This window comes from Musca vetustissima, unplaced genomic scaffold, assembly GCF_032173495.1.
Source record: "Musca vetustissima isolate MV318-11 ecotype Yass unplaced genomic scaffold, APGP_CSIRO_Mvet_v1 utg24870, whole genome shotgun sequence".
Classification (NCBI taxonomy): Eukaryota; Metazoa; Arthropoda; class Insecta; order Diptera; family Muscidae; genus Musca; species Musca vetustissima.
Window position 1 is genome coordinate 258,581 of NW_026881920.1, and position 22,676 is coordinate 281,256.

A 22,676-nucleotide genomic window follows, 5' to 3' on the forward strand; every position below is an offset into this window, starting at 1 on the left:
ATAATATCAAATGATAATAGTTTGTTGGTTTCATAATTGTTACACAACTAAAACATCTTATTTTGCAAAACTAGATGGTCGAGGAAGTCCACTGCGTTTAATGGCCGAGGGAGGCCTTAGGCCAGATGGCTTCGGAATACCTGTAGAACCGACTGTAATTTTCGTTAGACCGGCTGTAGCATTAACGTTACTTGTCTTTATTGCTGTTGTATTGTTTGTCGTTGCACTAGGTGCTTTAATACCTAAGGGCTTATTCAGACTTTGAGCACTGCCTCTGGAAGATGCCGATGACATACTCTGTGTTTTACATATAAAAGAAAGAGAAAATAAAAAAATGGCAATTAATATTTGAAACATTTTTATATTTATTGAAATGAATGATTCTTACGTCAGTAGGAGAATGGCGACCATTATCACTGTCTGTATCAGCATGTGTTTGTGTTACACCCTTTGCGGTTACATTAAGGCTGAAGTACCCGGAAGATGGTCTTACCAAACCAGCTCTCTTGCTTGCTGCCGCTGCTGCATTACTGCTACCGGGTGCTCGAAGACCAGATACAAGTTTTGGAACTTTAAATATGGCTTCTTCGTTTTTCTGGAATAGTTCAAAATTGCATATCTTTAAGATTAAAATAATTTATAATGGTCTATGAGATACTAATAATATCAGATTAGATCAACCTATTTCACATTTTCACCATCCTAATTTATTCCATGCGCCAACTAGATACAATATAATGCCCCTGATGGTTTTAACACTTTTCTCTCTCCTCTACTACTATGGCTTCTAGTGATAAATGAGATTCACCAGTATTGACTATCATAGTCAGCGTGTAATAAATATACATAACCGAATAACCATTTAGCCATTTATATTATCACTATTTGAAGTTTATGTGATGTATAAATTAGTAGTGTGTAATTAGTCAGCTCTGAGTGAATTCAATAAAACTGAGTATAGTTCATAAGCAACCGTCAAACCAACCGCTTGTTTTTCCTTTTGGCCTCTCAACAGGTTATGGGCCCAGAGGCATTTTTTAAAAAAGTTTAAAGTAATAATTTCGAGATATATAAGTGAGAAGCGATTAAAATGGCATCGGCATTGTCTTTTCCATTTGATAAACTTCGAGGCCGTGAAAACTTTGATACATGGAAGCGGCAGGCAAAATCGTATCTTATATTGAAGAATTGTTGGAAAATTATAGAAAATGGTTTGGCGGTAGACGCAAATGAAAAGGACAAAGAGAATAATGAAAAAGCGTTGGCTGAAATAACCCTGATGGTGGAACCAAGTAATTTTGCGCATATTGCTAAGGCGAAGTCAGCTAAGGAAGCATGGCAGGCGTTGGTGAGTTCCTATGAAGACACGGGCTTAACGAGAAAAGTGGAGCTATTGAAACAACTGGTGCAGCTGAAATTATCTGACTGCGATAACGTCGAAGATTACGTTAATCGGATGATAATGGCATCGATGAAGGTACAACAGGCAGGACTCAAAATTGATGATGAGTTGGTAGCATCCCTTATGTTGGCCGGACTTCCAGAAGAATTTAAGTCATTGGTGCTAGCAGTGGAAAATTCTAAGACACAATTGAATGTGGATATGGTGAAGAATTTGTTACTGCAAGATGCTAAATTCGATGGAATAAAGAAGGAGGACGCCGCATTTATATCAAAGAAGAAATTTATAAAAGGTAAAAAGTTTAGGTGCCATGGTTGTAAAAAGGAGGGTCATTTCATAAGAAATTGTCCGAACAAGAAAAAATTTGAAAATTATAACTGTGCGCAAAAACAGAAAGAGACAGATGATAGACTGCTGTTGACATCTCTTTTTACACCACATGAAATAAATGCAGAAGATTGGTACATCGATTCTGGTGCTACTGCTCACATGACAAATTCAAGATCGCTTTTGTCGAATATTCGCACTACTACTGGGAGAGAAGTAACGGTGGCGAACAACAACACAATGAAGGTTGAATGTGTAGGAGATGTGAGAGTGGTGTTGAATGGTGGTGGCACAAAGACAAATGCAGTTCTAACGAATGTTGAATTTGTTCCATCTCTTTGCACAAATTTGTTGTCTGTAAAACAATTAACGGCGAACGGCAACAAAGTAGTTTTTGAAAAAAATATGTGCACAATTCTTGGAGACGATGGTGTTGTTGTGGCAAAGGCAATTTCGCAGAACAATTTGTACAAGCTGTGTGGTTTAAGTTTTAGAAAAACAAATGCAGCCTTTACCGTGAACAACGATGCAAGTATTTGGCACAGAAGACTTGGGCATATTTGCGATGACACATTAAAGAAAATAAAAGCCGCAAATGAATTAAACTTGAAGGCAAATGGCGAGAAGTGTGAAGTCTGTATTCAAGGTAAACAGTCAAGAGCCTCGTTTAAGGACGAAGGTCACAGAGCTACGGAATTACTAGAACTTGTACATTCTGATGTGATGGGTCCATTTGAACCAAAGTCGTTTTCTGGCGCTCGGTATATTGTTACATTCGTGGACGACTACTCCAGAAAAGTATTCTTAATTCCTATTAAAAATAAATCGAATGTCTTTGAAGCCTTTAAGGACTTTAAGAATATGGCTGAGAATCAGTGTTCCAAGAAGTTAAAGATATTTCGATCAGATAATGGAACTGAGTACGTCAATGCGCCTTTCCAAAAGTTTTTGTCTGACTCTGGAATAATTCATCAGAAAACAGCACCGTACACTCCGCAACAAAATGGCGTGGCGGAAAGATTGAACCGCACCATAATGGATCGAGTACGTTGTATGCTTTTGGATGCTGGACTTAAAAACAAATATTGGGCTGAAGCTTCTGTTACCGCAGCATATATTTTAAACAGAATTCCATGCAGAAAACAATCGAAGAGTCCTGAAGAATTATGGACTAGCAGAGAACAGAATTTGGAGCACCTAAGAGTATTCGGCTGTAAGGCGTTCGTCCATATTCCTAAGCAGAAGAGATCGAAACTTCAAGCCAAGTCAGAAGAATGTATTTTCGTTGGGTATAGTCAAGAGAGTAAGGCGTATCGTTTATTCAATCCGAAGACACAGAAAATAATAATTAGCCGTGATGTTGTATTTGTGGAGAAACAGGTATGTAGAACTGGGACAAATTTTACTAATGAGATTCGAAATACTCTAGTAGAAGTCATCGATGACAACGAAAAGGAGGTGTGTGTAGAAGAACCACAACATGATGGTGCAGCGGAAGTTGTCGAGAATGCCGATGTTTCCATCGATAGCATGAAGGTGGAATTCGACGAGTGGTCCGATGATAATGTGTTGTTTGAAGATGCTGAACAAGAACTCCATAATGATAATAACGATACCGAGATACGTCGGTCAGGAAGGCTAGCTGCAAAGTCACGTGCGAATTATAGTTTTTGTGCTGCAACATTCATTGCAAATGATCCCACTACATTGGAAGAAGCCATGAAGTCAAACAATGTTAAGGAATGGCGTAGTGCAATGGATGAGGAGATAATATCTCTTGCACATAACAAAACGTGGGAGTTAGTAGATTTACCCAACGGAAGAAAACCATTGAAATCTAAATGGGTATTTAAAACAAAGGCAGATGGATCCGGATCAAACACTCGATATAAGGCTAGATTAGTGATAAAGGGCTGTAGTCAAACAGAAGGAATCGACTATGAAGAGACATTTGCCCCTGTTGTGCGATACTCATCGATTCGATTTTTGTTGGCACTGGCAGTGAAGTATGACATGCACATCCACCAACTCGACGCAGTAACTGCTTTTCTCCATGGTGAACTTAAGGAGGAAATCTACATGAAACAGCCTGAAGGTTACGAAGATGGTACAGATCGAGTTTGTTTGCTGAGAAAAGCGCTTTATGGCCTAAAGCAATCTAGTAGGGTATGGAATAAAACCCTGAACAATGTTTTGTTGAAGTTTGGATTACAAAGAAGTGAAACTGATCAATGTGTTTATTATTACCGACAGTCAAATCAGTTTCTGTTCGTTGCTATATACGTGGATGACGTATTAGTATTTTCAACTGATGTAGATGTCACCAAGAAATTAAAGGAAGAATTATCGACACATTTTCGAATGAAAGATTTGGGACAAGCTACATCTGTACTTGGGATGAAAATAGAACGAACAGAAAACAGTGTCAAAATTGATCAATCACAATATGTACAGCAAGTTTTAAAGCGTTTTGGTATGGCAGATAGCAAACCGATATCTTCTCCAGTGGATATAAATCAAAAGTTGTCAATAGAAATGTGTCCATCAACTGAAGAAGATAAGGAGGAAATGAGAAAAGTCCCATATTTGGAAGCCGTGGGTTCATTGCTGTTTGCTGCTCAAAACACAAGACCGGATATTTGCTATGTTGTCAACTTGCTAAGCACATTTAATGCCAATCCTGGAAAAGCCCACTGGAAAGCAGTTAAAAGAGTGATGCGGTACTTGAAGGGTACTTTTGAGAAAGGTTTGGTTTATACCAAGTCAGGTGGCGACTTAGTTGGCTTTTGTGACGCAGATTGGGCAGGTAACGTAGATGATAGGAGGTCGACTACAGGCTATGTGTTTACGATGCAAGGGGGAGCAATATCGTGGTGTACCAAGAGACAACGTACAGTAGCCCTATCGTCAACAGAAGCAGAGTTTATGTCGGTTGTTGCTGCAATGCAAGAAACTGTTTGGCTTCAAAGATTGGAACGAGAACTATTGAATGTGTCCAATACTATTACATTATACTGCGATAATAAGAGCGCAATTCAAATAGCACGCAATAGCTCATACTCATCCAGAACAAAACATGTAGATATCAGAATTAAATTTATTCGTGAGAATCTAGAATCTGGTCGTATTAGTCTGGAATATTTGGAAACCGAAAACATGGTAGCCGACCTATTCACCAAAGCCGTGGCTGCCGACAAGTACAAATTATTTTCCATTAAATTTGGGCTAATATAAATTTTATGAATTTTGTATTTTTAAGTATTTTTTTTATATCATGGTAAATGCTTATTCAGGGAGAGTGTTGTAATAAATATACATAACCGAATAACCATTTAGCCATTTATATTATCACTATTTGAAGTTTATGTGATGTATAAATTAGTAGTGTGTAATTAGTCAGCTCTGAGTGAATTCAATAAAACTGAGTATAGTTCATAAGCAACCGTCAAACCAACCGCTTGTTTTTCCTTTTGGCCTCTCAACAGATTTTATTGTACATTAATTTTTATAAAATTGACATTTTACATACCTGTTGCTGAGCCAAAGACTGTTGTACACTAACAGGATTTAAAAGTGCTGAATTCCGATTTGGGTTTGTTTTAACCTAAAATAAAGTTTTTTTTGATAACCTTGTTGTTTCATTGAAAACTATTGATTTTTTTTTTTATAAAATTCATACCAATTTTTCGGTCGATGTTGCACTACTTGGTTTTCTTAAGCCAAATGTTCTAGGAGCAGGTACACCTCCACCACTTCCAATGCTAATATTGGTAGCTGAGGTATGATTGCTTGATAGATTATGAAATGATTTCGATTTAATACCCATGGGACTTTTCAATTCTCCACTTGGCTGTTCGTTTGTTTGGCCCCCGTTTAACGTTCTGTTGGCACCATTTGTCACTCTTGTCAGCCCGCTAGATATTGCGTTGGTTGTGGCATTTAAATTCGTTTGACGGGGAATTGACTTTTCCAGTTCATCAGCTGATGTTGCCTTGCTGACCGCACTAAACTTGGTCAATCCACTTAGGTATCGCGGACGAGAGAGTGACCGCGGTTTGTTTGCCATTACATCCGGCGCTGCTGCAATTGTGTTTGTAGAAGCGGGAGCAATTTCTGGCAAGTTTCGGACATTCGCTTGCTTGTCTTTTGGCTTTTTGAACGTTAAATAGTTGGGGTTTATTTTCGATGCTGTTGTCTTAGTGGCTTCGACAATTTCTACTTCCGATTTATTGTTATTAAAAACGGGTGAAACTGTTTGATCTCTTCGGGAAATTCGTGAGTTCGATTCTTGTGGGTTCTCCACCACAGCATTAACATCTACATCGAAATCATCATCAATACAAGGCACATTTAATTCCACTCCAGTTTGACTCGCTCCTCCACCACTGCGATTCTTAGTTATTTTAATGGTTTTGAAACGATCGCGGTCTCTTTCTCGCTTTTCGGCAAGTTTGTATTGTGCTGCAGCTGAAGTGTCCTGCGTCTGAGGAGCACATGATGTGGACGCTTCCGAATTGACCTCTTCCGTAGCATTCTCAGTCTTTTCTTGCACCATTTCAAGAGCACTTTGACAACACACATTTTCAGTCTCATTTCTTGTGTTTGGACGATTTTCATCGGTGGTGGTGGTGGCGGCAACGGTGACATTGTCATCGTCTCTGTGCACAGTAAACGAAGAGCCCAAAGACATTTTTGAGCCATGTGTCGAACTGGGCGAAAGTGTGGATAGGTTAATATCATCGTATAGCCGACTGCGTCGACTTAGTAACCTTTCGCCACAATTACTAGCACTGCTTACGGAAGACATGCTAAGGCCTCCGTTTGAGATTTTCGATTCACTTATACTGCTGCTGGTAACAGAATCCTTAAGTGGGCTCCTAACTCCCTCCAAACCTTCGCTCAAAGCATGTGGTGATTCCACTAATGTCTCTTTGGATCTTCTCATGTCACTTTTCCCGACAATATCCATAGTCATGTTCAGATAGTCCTTGGATGATTGATCTTCATCACCCAAAATGTCGGCCGAAGCCCGCATCATATCTCTCATATCCCTAGCTTCGCGGGATATTTCTCGAGAATTTGATCTGTCCTTGTTGGGTCCATAGTTGAATCGTTTCTTAATGGAGTCCAGGGACTTTTTCATCTTTAGTTGTTCCGCATTGAGTTCGACCTTGCTGAACTCATCGAGCATGTGGTCGAATTCCTCTTCGTTGTTGTTGGAAGCCAACAGATTTGCTTCAGCTTGAGCTAAGGCCATAACATTCTTCATTTCTAACGACACTGGACTCGGATGCTCGTAGTGCTGATTCCCCTTCTCGTATGTTCCATTGGGATTCTCGATGTTTTCAATCATTTCCACGGTGGCATTCAAGGGCAACTTACCAGAGAAAGTATTTGTATTGATAATGTTGTTGGTCTTGTTAACACGCTGTTCATGCTCAAACGTGTCATTGAGAACGCGTGTGGCATTGTGTGGAAGAAGGGCCGACGACGCTATTATCGGTGAAATATTCACATCGTCCACCATTTTCAGAGTGGGTGTATAATGTTGTTTGTTGTAACGCACACTCGTTGCTTGTGGAGTAGATTCGTAGTATTTCAGTGATGTGATTGGCTTTTCGATACCTTCCGGGGTTTCACAACGATTGTTGGGAGTTATGTTCTCTTGGCAATCAAATGTTGAATTTTCTGTCTTCTCCAAGGTTGTGCCACAAACGCCTTCCGTCGACAGACATACAGTTTGATCTAAACCTGGTGCAGTTTTGGAGGATAATTCCGAGCCCGATTGTTGTGATTTCGTTAGACTCTGTGTAATGTTGAGGGCTTTCTCGGAAGCCATACTACCATACATACTGTTCTCCACCAAATTGTATGTTATATCACCAATCATTTCATCCGTCAGCACCATAGTTCGATTTAAGTCGAGACCACTGTTGCTCTTACTTGCGACTCCTCCCTGATTCGGTTTTGTATCGAAACTGCGAGTTTTATTTGGAATTTCCATTGTTCGATTATTGACTTCAACACTTTCAGTCGAATTATCCATGGTACTGCATCCCGAAGCGGTTTTACTCAGTGTCAACGAAATATCATCTATTTGACCGATATGCATGTCCTTGATCAGGGTACCTTCACTCGACATTGTTAATGACTCCAGAGCTTTACGATCTCGAATCATGTCGCTGAGAGTATAACCATCATTTGTTATCTTGCCCATGAAGTCAAAATCTCCATGGCCATTAATGTCGTTGCCTCCAAAGTCTAAACTGTTTGTCGACTGCAAAAAGTTGATGTTTGAAAAATCTGCTGATGTGATCAGAGAGTTGTTCATGCGATCTATGGAGGCATCCATGGACGAAAAAGATGGCGGAGAAACATCATGCAGAAATGATTTCTGCATATTTGTGACCAGACCACCGATTTCCAAATTAAACATTGGGTTCTCATGTTGTGAATTATTGAAAGTCTGTTGTGGTTGGTATTGTGAAGCACTTGAGGGCGAGGTACTATTTGTCTGCAGAGAAAGTATAGAATTAATTACAAGCACTATTTACTAAACAAAACATAAATATATCATTTGAACTGTTATTGTGGCAAATGTTGACTTTATTCGCATCTATGTACACACATATCTTGCCTATATCATGACTTGATACTTATGGTCAGTCTGTCTGTCAGTAGTATCTATCTATCCACATAGACTCTGTATTTGATAAGTACACGGTAATGTTTAGTTGTGTGCGTGAGTCATAATACAATACATTTGGCTATGGTGTCAATTTGCGTCACCAGCAGCACCAAGCTGCTCGGAATAAAAGTAATCATATATGTAGCTAATAAATGAGAGGGAACCCCTTTTGCTAACGAACACAAAAGAACAGCAAACAAAAACAATAATAAATGAAAATTGCCAATGAGATAAAGCACAACGATTTATTGACTTCAAGGTTGAATAGAGACAACATTTTAACGGTCGATTGATTTGCGGAAACAAACGCATATTTGTCACTTGGATGGCAATATTATATCACAATAGGTTTAATAACATTTGTTCAAAATTTGATCGAGTAGTAATGTCGAGCAGATGTTAACGTGTTTTTGTTTGGGTTGGATGAATGCATTATTATATATAGTTTTAAATTCGTATAAAACATTTTGAAATTGTGGTCAATTGAAATAATGGTAGGTATTTTATTTATTTATTTTTATTTAAGCTACATTTCACAATTAAATATATTTATGGTAATATGGATAGTATGGATATTTTCAATTAATGTAAATGATCAAGTTTTGGTTTGAAAGTAATAACAATCAGTGTTTTAAATACATTTCTTATGATGGCAAAGTAATTGCATAGAAATTTAGAATAAATTAGCATTAGCGAACAAATATACATTTTATTTCAATAATTCGAAAATATCAAACGATTAAAACGTCCCCAATTTGGTATAGCTCCATTATTCTGCTAAGGAATATAAAAAGTCCGATCCTTAAATACCGTACTTTAGTCCATTTTCTCATATAATTGTGACAAATTTTACATATCGCTGGCTTAACTTCTAAAGGCAACAAGTCCAATTTTCGAGAAATTGAGACTTTGATACTGTTATGTATAAAGAGGCAAAATACATCGATCTAAAAAAATAAAAATAGAGTTATCTCATTTGTATTGTAGAGTTATCTCGTCGTGTACAGGCTGTAAGTTCACTTTTTATTTTGAAGATTTTGGACATTTTCAGCCGAATTAACTAATTTGGTATTTTAGGTACTTATGGGGTAGCTCACCTTCCAACAAAAACTTATCAATATTGGTCCACTTTTTAGGGTACCGCCCATATAACGTTATCCCCAATATTCGACCTTCCTAAATAGCGATGTTTTTACTTGTTTTTTTTTCATATTTTTGAATGAATTATTATTCCAAAACAATCTTTACTCTTTTAGATAATATTAACACGTAAAAAATCAAAATTATTGCAGTAATTAGAAACTATAATGATAGACAAGTTACAAGAAAAAGACCTAAGTCCGTTAAAACATGCAAACTTCGCGACAGAAAAAGCTCTAAGTCACAAAAAAGGCGTGTATCTCCGCAAATACTTATTTTTTCATTTTGCCTTTACGCAATTAAATTACACATACAATACAAAAACAAATTGCATTTACAGATTTAAAAAAAATCGTTATTCAAAAGAATGTTTGATTATTTGTTGTCTCTCCTGAAAAATTGTGAAATATGGACTTGCCGCCTTTACAAGTTAAGCCAGCGATATTTTATCGTTTTTGGATATAGTTGCTGCTATAATAAAAATAACTTCATTTTGAATTTACAAAACAGTAGCGGGTTTTTATAAAGTTATTAATGTACATTTACTGTACTTTCTTGCATCCTTCAAACAATGTTTTTAACAAATGCTTGTGAGTCATTCAGGCGTTGTTATCACATGAAAGGATATATGCATAAACAATATTGACATAAACAATATTTACATTAACTAAAGGAAATAAAAACGTTTCATTAAAATCAAAAATGTCCCAGATTATAAAAAATACGAAAGCAATATGATGGGTGATTTTGTTGCAAACAGATTTTCTTTTAAGTTTTTTTTTTTTTTTTTTTTGCATGCTCAGTCGTTTTGACAAGGATTCGTCAAATTACACACATGACGTACATTTTTATTTACACAGTTTCATATACTCATAATATGATGATTGAGCATTAGTCATACACATTTATTACACAAATTCTAAGTCATTTCATATTACACTGTTTTCTAAATTTAAAACACATGTGTTTGTTCGTTGTTGTCCTTGCAATATGAATAAGCTAAAACTGTTGCAATTTCTAGTGTACGGAGAGTCATATTCGATTTCCACCCACAGCCGCATAATTTTCAACACAAAGTGCAATAGACCCTGATTAACCACAAATGCCAAATTCGTCAAGTCATACTTGTCGTAATATATGCCAGCAATTACATATATAAAAATATTTAAAAAAAGAAAACAACATACATAATATTTCAATAGTACTTACGAATTGTGGTTCAAGATTTTGTGCCAACTTCCGTTTTGGTCGCGTGAACGTTCTGGAATCTAATTTATATGCTGCACGAACATATCCCCCAAATCCATGATCGTAGGTAAAACCATAATATTATTGCATGTAGATATGCAGATTTGTTATTGTTTGGATATGAAATAAAAGAAGAACATCGAAAAAACGAGATAATAATTAATATTGTTTTTAATTATATGTATTTATATAAAAAAAATTGGCATGTATTTCAACATTTCTTAAATGAGGCAATGGAAGTCATTTACATGTAAGTTTTCTCTTTTTACACAAAAGGAAATATATGGTGAAGTGAATGCTGTTTTGAAAAAAAGTGTATTTATTAAGAAATAACTTTATGTAGGGATTGCATAAAAACACAATGGAAAACATTTTTCATCGAAAGGTTTTATATTAAAAATATAAATATTTAGATATTATAGGAATAACAGACAACACAGTACAAGGGAATTTATAGTCACAGAAGGTCCAGGGTGGGTTCCTTATGTAACATTAATTGATATGGGTTGACAAACTTTAATAGAAATCAACTGTTGTTTTAGTTTATACAATAGAAATTGGTATAGTATAGATTGCGGAAAAAAGCTATGACGATTCTAGATTCAATTGAATGAGTCTTTGTCCAAATGTCCTAAATCTACTTGAAAAATAGAAAATAATTCGTAGTCTTTATTTTCAAATATTGTGGTGAAGATGTACTAAATTTTAGGTATGCATTACAATCAAATCAATACATACAATTATGCAGAAGATATTACAGTAAAGTACGGTTATAACGAACAAGTAGGGACCAAGCAAATTAGACGAAATGATAGACGAAGTTCGTAATAAGGCAAAACCAAGGATTAGCAAAAAAATGATATTCATTTCCAAAATATGTAATTTTTTCTGTCCTTTTTGGCAATACTTAAGCTGCTTCACTTTTCCTTTGATGAGTCAGATATTTTTTCTGTTGGGTTGCCAGCGTTTGCTATTAATATTTTTTGAGCGAACATCGGTTATAAAGAACTTTTCTTATAGCGAACACATTTCCGGGTCCCGAAGTTTTAAGACATACGAATATAACGAACTTTTTAATATCGAACTATTTATTCGCTCCCAACATACAGTTTTCATATATTTTAATGCTACAATATACGTAATACTACGATGACAATCCCCACGAAAGTTAATTTTTTTAATATAACGCTGACAACCTTTTAAAAATATGTTAGCTGTAATATGAGATTTATTAACCCTTTGAGCCCCGAATTTTTTTCCGCAATCTTAGACAATCTGTCCACAGATTTAATGCAACTATACTAATTAGGATATGCACAAAATTTGACATCGCTACATCTTTGCATTCGGGAAATACAGCACATTCTTTCGGAAGAGTAGTACAGAATATATTTTATCAAAAAATATATCAGTCACAACAGAACGAACAGAGATCAACGCCTATGTTTACGAGAAAACGTTTCTGGTACACAGCAGCATGTTTAATGGTTAAATCTTGACCCTTAAAATGTATTGAACATGACAATATTTTTCCAAAATAATATTTTTTGAATAGAATAATGTCCATTTAATCTATTTTAGCCTAAAAGAAAGAAAAAATTTACAATTTGACAAATATTTAAAGTCTTGTGTTGAGCATAAAAAATGCTGCTGTGTGGCAGAAACATTTACTCGTAAACATAGGCGTTGATCTCTGTTCGTTCTGTTGTGACTGATATGTTTTTTGATAAAATATTGTTACGAAAATAACTTTAGATTTAAGTTAATTTAGATTAATTCCGTTAATTTAAGAATTTGAATTGTAACGTAAATTTCTACTACGCAGTTTATTTGAATAACTTCACAACAACAACCACTGTATAGATTTTTCTACATCCTTCCATTTCCTCTTTCGTTTTCTATTTTGTTATTGTCGTACAATTCTTGTTAAACGTCATTCCTCTTTCTTTGTTATTCCCTCGCCTGTATATGTGTTGTTGTTATTCCTCTTTCTTTGTTATTCCCTCGCCTGTATATGTGTTGTTGTTATTGTAAGTTTGTTTACTCAAGTTTGTTGTTGTTATTGTTCACTCAGTAAGTTTGTTGTTGTTATTGTTACTCAATGTGTTTGTTGCATTGGTAGATTGTTCGTGATCTAGGTGTTACCAGATCGTCTAGAAACTTCTGTAGCGACAGGCAGGGCTCATATAAATAGAGGGAATGGAAAGGCAGTGAGTCAGTTGTGAATCAGATCGCGAATTGAAACCGTCGTGTAAAGTAAAGTGCAAAGTAAAGTTGTGTGAATAAAGTCATTGTAATAATCGTAATCTGAAAGAACCCGCGTTTTATTTGGTACGAATTGTATCGGGAAATAAAACAACGTCTACACGGGATTTAGTAAAATCCAAGAACGTAACAATTGGTGTCAGAAGTGGGATTACGATAATACTACGATGAAGTTCAAGGATCTACGAGTGGAAGACTTGAAGAAGGAGCTCAATAAATTGGAATTGTCCTCTACTGGCAACAAGGCTGAGCTACAAAAACGTCTGTTGGATGAGTTCGGGCGCCGTGGTATGAACATCGATACATATGAGTTTGACAGTAAGGATGAAGTGGATTTATCGGAAATTAGCGAATCCAACGGTGGGGAAGCCTCGTCAGTAGCTGCCAGGGGTGACGATTTAAGAGAAATGCTGGCTAAAATGTTTGAGGAAAATTACAGAAGGAGCGAGGAAAATTCGAGAAGAATGATGGATAAACTCGAGAACATTACAGAAGTTATTGGAAGGAGAGTGGAAACCGTGGAGGTCCAAATAAAAGAGTTGGATAAGAAAGTGCAGTCGGTTGACGAGAAGATTCTGTCTGTGGATGAGAAATTTCTGGTCCACGACCACAGGGTTACGAATCTGGAGAAGAAAATATCAGAACTGGAAATTAAGGGTGGTCCGGTGCGAGTTCCTGATAACACACTAAAAATCAAACCTCCTGTATTTGACGGCTCTACGTCATTCAATGTTTTCAAGTTGCAGTTCGAGACAGTGGCTTCTAGAAATTCGTGGAACGACAGCGACAAAGCGGTTGCACTACTGCTGGCATTGAAGGGCAGTGCTGCTGATGTTATACAGAGTATTCCTGTCGCTTCTAGGAACAACTATGAAGATGTTATTGCTGCACTGGAACGTAAGTACGGTGGCGAACATAAACAAAACATCTACCTTATGGAATTAAGGGGAAGAGTACAGAGGGCAAACGAGACGTTACAAGACTTTGCAGCTGAGGTGGAACGTTTGGTGCTAATGGCGTATCCAGGAGAGAATCACCCATTGGTGGACCGTATGAAAATCGAAACCTTTGTGAATGGCATACGTGACCCTGAGATTAAATGTGCAACATATGCGTCACCAAAAGCGTCATTTGCCGAAACGGTGTCGTTTGCCCTTGCCAAAGAGACGGCAAGAATGATTGTTAAGCCCCAGACCCACAAGATTAGCCAACTGGAGACCGAATGTTGCGAACACAAATCTCTCGTTAACTTGATCAAGGACGCCATGAGGCGGGTAATAGAAGAAACAAAGTTAGTAGGGATGACTAAGCCCAGGGTTAGATGCTACAACTGCGATAAAGCAGGTCATATTGCACGCGAATGCAGAGCTAAACGCAAACGATCCAGGTCATCGTCACCACCTACAACGAAAGATGGTAGAAGAATGGCTCAACAGTCCACCAATGAGTCACCGTTGAACAGAATCGAGCACAGAGAAGACGGAAAACACGGTAATGCTGATGCCCTGTCTCGTCGGCCATGCAAGGTAGAATACAGCCACTGCTCAAAGGCTGAGTGCAAAGAGAATATCGTGGATGTCCGACGATTGCAGTTTGAGTCGGGAGAAGATTGGTCGACGGAACAACGAAGAGATCCCATTCTGGGCAAAGTAATTTCGGCCATTGAAACGGGCAAGCGACCTAGTCGTAAAGAAATTACCTCCGAAAGCCCTCTTTTAAAATCCTATTGGGCCCAGTGGGACAGTCTACTTATAAAAGATGGTTGCCTATATCGCAAATGGGAAAGTGAGGACGGCAAATCTCACCGGAACTTGATCGTCGTCCCAGACTCCAAAATGAGAGATGTCTTGTCGGAGTTTCACGATGGGCCAAGTGGAGGACATCTGGGCATAGCAAAGACGGCTGAAAAGGTAAAGCAGAGATTCTACTGGGTCGGCTGTCAAAAATCCATTGCCGACTGGATCGCCAATTGTGAAAGGTGCATAAGAGCTAAAGGTCCAACACGGAAGAGTCGAGGCTACATGCAGCAGTATAATTCAGGAGCCCCTTTTGAAAGAATCGCAATGGATGTAGCTGGACCGTTCCCAACAAGCGACTCTGGGAACCGGTATGTCTTAGTGGTCATGGATTACTTCAGTAAATGGCCAGAGGTTTATGCTATCCCAAATCAAGAAGCCAGGACAATTGTGGATGTGTTCAGCAAAAATTGGATTTGTCGCTATGGTGTTCCATCTGAGGTTCATTCCGATCAAGGTAGGAATTTTGAATCAGCGATCTTCAAGGAAATGTGTGACTCCTACGGAATTAAGAAAACCAGAACGACGCCCCTACACCCACAATCAGATGGCATGGTGGAAAGATTCAATCGCACCCTTGAAGAACATCTACGGAAAGTGGTGGACAGTGGCCAACGAGACTGGGATGAGCATATTCCAAAGTTTTTATTGGCTTATAGATCGGCCATTCATGATTCCACATCCCGGACCCCAGCCAAAGTTCTGTTCGGAAATGAATTAAAGCTACCTGGCGATTTGATATTCGGTGCTACCCCAAACGACGATGTGAACCAAGATGAAGACAGCCAAAACTCTTTTAGTAAAGTCCACGATGCAGTCCGACATCGAATAAAAATGGTTAGCGACCGCATGAAGGCAAGGTACGATCGAGCGGCAAATACCGATGGGTTTCAAGAAGGGCAACTGGTACTATTGTTCAACCCACAACGAAAGAAAGGACTATGCCCCAAATTGCAAACGCACTGGGAAGGACCCTACAGGGTTGTCACGAAAATAAATGACGTCGTTTACCGCATCCAGAGGAGCGACAGTCCCAGGTCGAAGATGAAAGTTGTACATTTGGAGCGGCTGACCCCCTACGGAACGGGAACTGTGCCTATTCGGGACGAACAGGCTTAAGCGGGGGGCAGTGTTACGAAAATAACTTTAGATTTAAGTTAATTTAGATTAATTCCGTTAATTTAAGAATTTGAATTGTAACGTAAATTTCTACTACGCAGTTTATTTGAATAACTTCACAACAACAACCACTGTATAGATTTTTCTACATCCTTCCATTTCCTCTTTCGTTTTCTATTTTGTTATTGTCGTACAATTCTTGTTAAACGTCATTCCTCTTTCTTTGTTATTCCCTCGCCTGTATATGTGTTGTTGTTATTCCTCTTTCTTTGTTATTCCCTCGCCTGTATATGTGTTGTTGTTATTGTAAGTTTGTTTACTCAAGTTTGTTGTTGTTATTGTTCACTCAGTAAGTTTGTTGTTGTTATTGTTACTCAATGTGTTTGTTGCATTGGTAGATTGTTCGTGATCTAGGTGTTACCAGATCGTCTAGAAACTTCTGTAGCGACAGGCAGGGCTCATATAAATAGAGGGAATGGAAAGGCAGTGAGTCAGTTGTGAATCAGATCGCGAATTGAAACCGTCGTGTAAAGTAAAGTGCAAAGTAAAGTTGTGTGAATAAAGTCATTGTAATAATCGTAATCTGAAAGAACCCGCGTTTTATTTGGTACGAATTGTATCGGGAAATAAAACAACGTCTACACGGGATTTAGTAAAATCCAAGAACGTAACAATATATTCTGTATTACTCGAACAATCGATTTGATATAATAAATGCCAATATCAATCGATATTTCCTCACATACTGCAAAAATATTCCGGCCTTCTTCAATAAAGGCTATCGAAATTGAATCGTTCCTTAAGGTTAATTCCCATTTTTTTCAGTTTTTATTTCAAATATTTATTTATTTTGAAAATTATATATGTTTTCTACTAATTCTAGCAATTTCTGGTGCATTCGGACCTTTATTTTCTATAATAAGTGTTATTTTCTGAATATAAGGTGTACTGTACAAATTTTTGGCAATTTTGATAGATTTTACAGATCTTTTCAAAAATGTTTATCAGTAAATGATTTTATCGGTGCTTACTTTACATAATTTAAATAAATTAAAGAGCTTTTTTAAAAACATTTTCAAAAAATGCAGTAAAGTAAAAAATCACACAATGTTTTAATTATATGGCCACTTCAAAGTCGATGTATTTTCATAAAAACCGTTATTTATGGAAAAATTGCATGCAATAATTTTCCATTTTCACACTAAATCTCTTAAGTGCAGTATGTCGAAGTGTTCTGAATTAAAAAAATTTCAAAAATACTTCAAACGAATCGAGGGCTGATCAAAAAATGTTTACCATAGTAAATGTTTTAATTCTGTGACCACCACTGTATATCTACTAGCTGCATATTAAATATAAGCTCTAAAACATTTTCTTGTCTGTGGGCAACATTGGGCCACAAAGGGATAAATAGTTCGTTATAAAAAAAGTTCGCTATAAGAGTAAAGATTAGAATGAAAAATATATCTTAAAACTTCGGGACCAGGAAATGTGTTCGCTATAAAGAAAGTCCGTTATAACCGGTGTTCGTTATAAGCGTACTCGACTATAGAATATGAAAAAATGAAAATGTAATCGGTCAAGATCTTCATTATTTTCTAACTCGGTTTGTGATCGAAAGAAGGAGATTTTCAAAAATTAAATTTAATTAATTATTGTGTGGTGTTAATAATCCTAGTTCATACCATGCAGGGTTACCGTTGTGCGACTAAAGTCGCAATTTGCAACCTTTTTGATGCCCTGTAACTGTGTTTGCAACGTTTTAATCTTTGTGCGACTTTTCTTCTTTGTTATTTTTAATATTAAATTTTCCTTTTTATGTGTTATATCAAACTAATTTGGACTTTTCTACCTCGTTTTTGAGTTCCAAGGGTATCTAACATATTCTCGGACCAGTTTTATTGACAAACCTTTTTTTCAAGGGAACGACATTTTGTGTAACTTTTTTAAAATTGCCCGCGGTAACACTGATACCAGGCGTGGGAACGTTCGAAAAAAAAACAAAAAATTTACGTTTTCGAATGCGGTTGTAATTTTTGGAATCGGACGTTCCGCCGAAAAGAAGGACTATTCGTTAATTACAATAAACAACTTCAAAAAAAAAAGACAACAAAATTATTTTAATTCATTTTCTTATCCTTAAAGAATTCAAGTGCTTATATACGAAATTACAAGTCTTCAATGTAATTTACATTCCCAGCCGGTTGAAAATCATAAAAATCTTAATTCGAGAATGTATGGGCCCCCTTAATGATATTTTATATATTTTCTTTACCACAACTACCAGAACTATATGGAATATTAAACATTAAACACCATGTGCATACTTATCACTTCGTAATATCTGTTGTAAAATGGATGACAGTAAATGCGTTCTTTTAGAATTTATTTAAAATTGAAGAGATGTGATTGAAGAGATATTCGAGCCGGAATGCGGCATCAAAATTCTTTGTTTAGATGATTGATTGTAACTGATTTCAACTATATAGTAAACAGCCAAATATGATGAAATTATCATTTAATGAAAATGTATTCCATTTAATGTACATATCCTCAATTGTGATCACTATAATTCCCAATAGAAAAAAGTGCACAACCAATACGTTGGTTCACTGGGTACCGTCCGTACATAACAATCTGTTATTCGAAAACAAAATAAATTCACCAAGAGAAATGCAACGATATAAGTACATAAATAGGCATTGCAATACAAACACAAACGGCTGGTATTCAGTATAACACCTTCTTATCGATTATACAAGAAATACATTTTGCGGTGGCGGCTTAGACCGACCAGCAACAACAATTTGCATAACCGTGGATGGCCAAAATCAAATTCAATGGTGACCTACCACCATTCAACAAGTTATACAAAGTACATTGATTTCAAGTACTACTGTCATAAATTGAAGTCAAGATTTATGAAGGTTTAACACATTTATGGAAAAAACAAGATACCGGTTAGCTAGCAAGTTTGGACTTGGATTGGTTGGTGTGTGTGTCTGTTGGACATAACAACGTTTGTTTACTGTTGCTGCAGTAACCCATATACAGTATATATACAGTTAGTTAGGAAGGCAAATAATTGCGACTGCTGCTGTCGCTGTTAAAGAGTTGTTATTTGTGGGTCGCGTATGGTCATGTCTTACCTTGTTCTTGTTGTTGCTGTGTTTGGGTGTTATTAGAAGGCGGCATGTAATTGTTACTTTTCCATTGTTGCAATATGTTGGAAATGTCATCATGTGTTTTGTCTTCGAGAAATCTAAAAGAAACCAGAAAGCAAGCCATAGAATAAAATGTCTATGTAACTCAACCATTTGCACATTTGCAGCGGTCATCAACCAACCAGTTCACTTACATAAAGGAATCATCTTTAAGAGCCTCGTCGATATCTAAAATATCCATGATGACTAAATCTGTCCTCACCACACAACGTAGCCACAGAATACGAATACGGGCAGCGGAAGGGTATAATTCGCAAATGAGAAAATAACAACACAACTAATTGACCCTTCAGGTTTATTCTTCTTCCGCAACTTCTGTTACCCGAGAGCCAGAGGCACGCAGTCACAAATATTCTAATTTTATACTTTTTCACAAATTTATCTATAGTTTTTTGAGGGCAATAATTTTTCTACTTGTCACTTTGTGTTAACAAAACAAAATAAATGAACTTAAAAAAAAAGAAACTAAAAGAGGCACCAATTCTTTTATTTTTAATTCTTTTGTATTCTGTTTCTTTTATTGCTTTGACTTTTTATGTTTTTATTCTGTTTTCTTTCTTCGTTCTTTGAAGCACTAGAAATGATCAAATGCACTTATCTCCGAGGAGTTTGTTTACATTTTTTATCTATCATTTGCATTAGTTCGAATAATTAATGGCGAATTTTACAGATTTGCAGCACAAATATTTTGCGTTCGTTCACATAATTGACAAAATAACAACAGTTAAAATTCAATTCAATCATCACCAAAAAAGAAATGAAAATAAATCTAAGAAAACAGAGTCGAGAAAGTGTCTATTAGACGGCCGTAACGAAATGAAATGTTTGTGGAGAGATTATCGGCTTTGTTTTCTGTGTGGCAGCACTTTTATATTGTAAAATATATCGTAAAACAAATTCGATGATGTGAAACGTATAAGGAAATATAAAGTGATCGGGACACAGATCAAATTTGAAAATAAAACTTTTTTTCAATTTATTTTGTTTTTGCAAAATAGTCGGGCTGAATCCCAGTTTGTTGTTTTTAGTAAACTTTAATAAAAATTAATTAAACAAATTTTTATTCCATCGGGGAGTAAACAATATTTCGAAACAAATGAACCTAAATACAATATAGTGTAATTGATGCACTTGGAATAATGAAACGTTTAAAAAGCGAAATATAATTTGCTCTTGTTTTTAATTGTTCAATTATTTGTTTAATAATCCAATATTCTAATATTTGTTCTTCGGATTTTTACCCTGAGCATGGGCAATATTTTGCCGTATTTGCACATTCTAGTATTATTTATGGGAGGAGGAGAACATATTTTTTAAGTTATTTTTTCTTTAAGCTATTTTTGGTTTATTTGTTGCTTAAAAATAATGCATAGTTTTCTATAGCCCGTCTACCAACCACTATTTTCATTAAAGCAATTTGTGGTGACCAATGTAGCTTGAAAACGAATAAACTGAGCTGAACATATTATTGTGGTATCATTAGGAACCTTAAAACGTTGTCCTTATACGAAACGGAGTTAAAAATATCAATGTTGAAAAATGGTAAACTGTCTAAGTCTGGGTTTACACATGCAACTTTTTTAAGCAACTCTGCTGCTGCCTACTACGATTCCCTTTTGAATTTCTTCTCCCTTGTCACATTTAATACCTCTATCTTCTAAGAACTCGGCAGAGTTGCTTACAAAAGTTGCATGTATAAACCCGGAGTAATCATAATTTCGATTTTAACAATGGGTTGAAAAAACGATTCCCCATAAATTTTTCAAACATTTTTTAACTATTCCGCTTAAGGGCAACATTTGTATAATAATCCCACAGAAATATATGAAGATCGGTACATAAGTTTTTGAGCTACAGTGGGCATCAATTTCAAAAATTGTATTTTGTGGAAAGGGCGCTTGAATTTTGTATCTGCGTACAAAGATAGGGTTCTTATTTGGATATTCATATAGCGTAAGTGCACCAATAGTCGGCATTTTAAGGATTTTTTAAACGTTTTACCATTCCAAGTTCATATTTTCCACTATATTGTAGTTAGGTTCATCTGTTTCGAAATGTTGTTTACTCCCCGATGAAATAAAAATGTGTTTAATTAATTGATAATTATGGAAAATAGTGCTGTTTTGCCAATAGTCGGCACTTTTTTCCAATTGTCGGCATGTCGCATTTTAGTTAAACAAAAATTATATATTTAATCAATTTTTCTGTTATTAGAATTAATAAATTATTATTATCTGACGACTCCATCAGTTTAGTATTGAAAAAGTTATATAAATAATTTTATTTATGAAATTGTAAAACATGGTGCCGGCTTTGGGTAAAAGGAATTTAAGATTAAAACCATATATTCAATTGTGTAAAACCACTCTAAATTAGTTTTTTTTTTTGTAAATTAATCGGTACTTAAAGAACTTATTTAACATTTGTTCCAATTTACAACCAAAATAATCGAAAAGGTGTTTATTATTCACCTATAAGCCCACTATAGGAAACCATTAAAATGTTTTGTTCCTAAGAACGGCATCGATAAAAATATCATAGTTCCAAAATATTTTTTTATTAATTTTAAATTCTAAAGTTTTCTCCTGCATGTTCTTTACAATTACGAAAAAGATCCTTTTGAAAAATATATAATTTTAATAATATTTACAAATCTTTAAAAGTTGAAATTCCCACTATTTTTTTTAAGAAACATGAATTATCGCTAGTGTTGAAAACTCTCATTGACTAAAAGCTAAACTTTGGCACAATAAATGTACTTAGCTCGATAAAAATTTACACAGAGATAGGTTACAATATCATTGAAGATTATTCAAGGTATTTTTCACATTTGATTATAGGATTTTTAAGTTATATACAACAGTTGCGACTATTGGTACATCCCGGTATTAGGACTCTTACCCTATAAGATAAATTTTGCCCGGCCGAGAACATATTTTAACTGTACTTTCAAGACTCAATAAAAATTTTCATTCATTTCCCTCCAAATACGGCTAAAATTTTCCTTTATATAAAATTCACGGGCAATATCCAGGCGAGCCTGCATGATTGTTTTCTACTTGTTTTTATTTGACTTTAAAAGACAAATAAAATAATAGAAATGCTAATATGCATTGATATTTCATTAAAATTAAACAACAACTACTAATAATAAGAAATCTACAACGTTATGGTAAAATGTTTAATTTTTATATATCAAAATAATATCTATTTTACATATTTTGTATAGAAGTACAGTTAGATTTAAAAGAACAATTCGGTTGAATGTAGAAAAAAATAATAATAATTCAAAGTTTCTTCTGCTTCAGTTATGGGATCCAAATTAGTAAATTATAGCTCCATCATTTATGGTGTAAATCGTCATGTTTATTATTTTTTATTTTTTTTTTTAATTTTTTTCTTTGAACGTATTGTAATTCAATAAAATTTCATAAAAAAGAAAAAATAAAGTAAATTACTATAATATA

At 35.7% G+C, this 22,676-nt stretch overlaps 1 protein-coding gene across 1 annotated transcript; it reads right to left on the reverse strand.

Annotated features, from left to right (window-relative positions):
• Nucleotides 1-57: 57 nt before the first annotated feature.
• Nucleotides 58-19,420, reverse strand: LOC133328012 (uncharacterized). Its single transcript, XM_061536562.1, has 7 exons — nt 19,344-19,420; nt 19,135-19,247; nt 10,767-10,837; nt 5,409-8,243; nt 5,259-5,333; nt 389-595; nt 58-297 (listed from the first exon to the last, which is right to left on the reverse strand). The coding sequence occupies exons 1-7, from the start codon at nt 19,388-19,390 to the stop codon at nt 58-60; spliced, it is 3,588 nt and encodes a 1,195-aa protein (XP_061392546.1). The 5' UTR covers nt 19,391-19,420.
• Nucleotides 19,421-22,676: the final 3,256 nt, after the last annotated feature.

Bases quoted from the DNA above. Each gene is read 5' to 3' on its own strand.
- LOC133328012 (XM_061536562.1), bottom strand. From the start codon at position 19,390: ATGGATATTTTAGATATCGACGAGGCTCTTAAAGATGATTCCTTTAT. The intron at 5,334-5,408 runs GTATGAATTTTA...ACTTTATTTTAG, and splicing joins CAACATCGACCGAAAAATTG to GTTAAAACAAACCCAAATCG. The intron at 298-388 runs GTAAGAATCATT...TGTAAAACACAG, and splicing joins GTCGCCATTCTCCTACTGAC to AGTATGTCATCGGCATCTTC.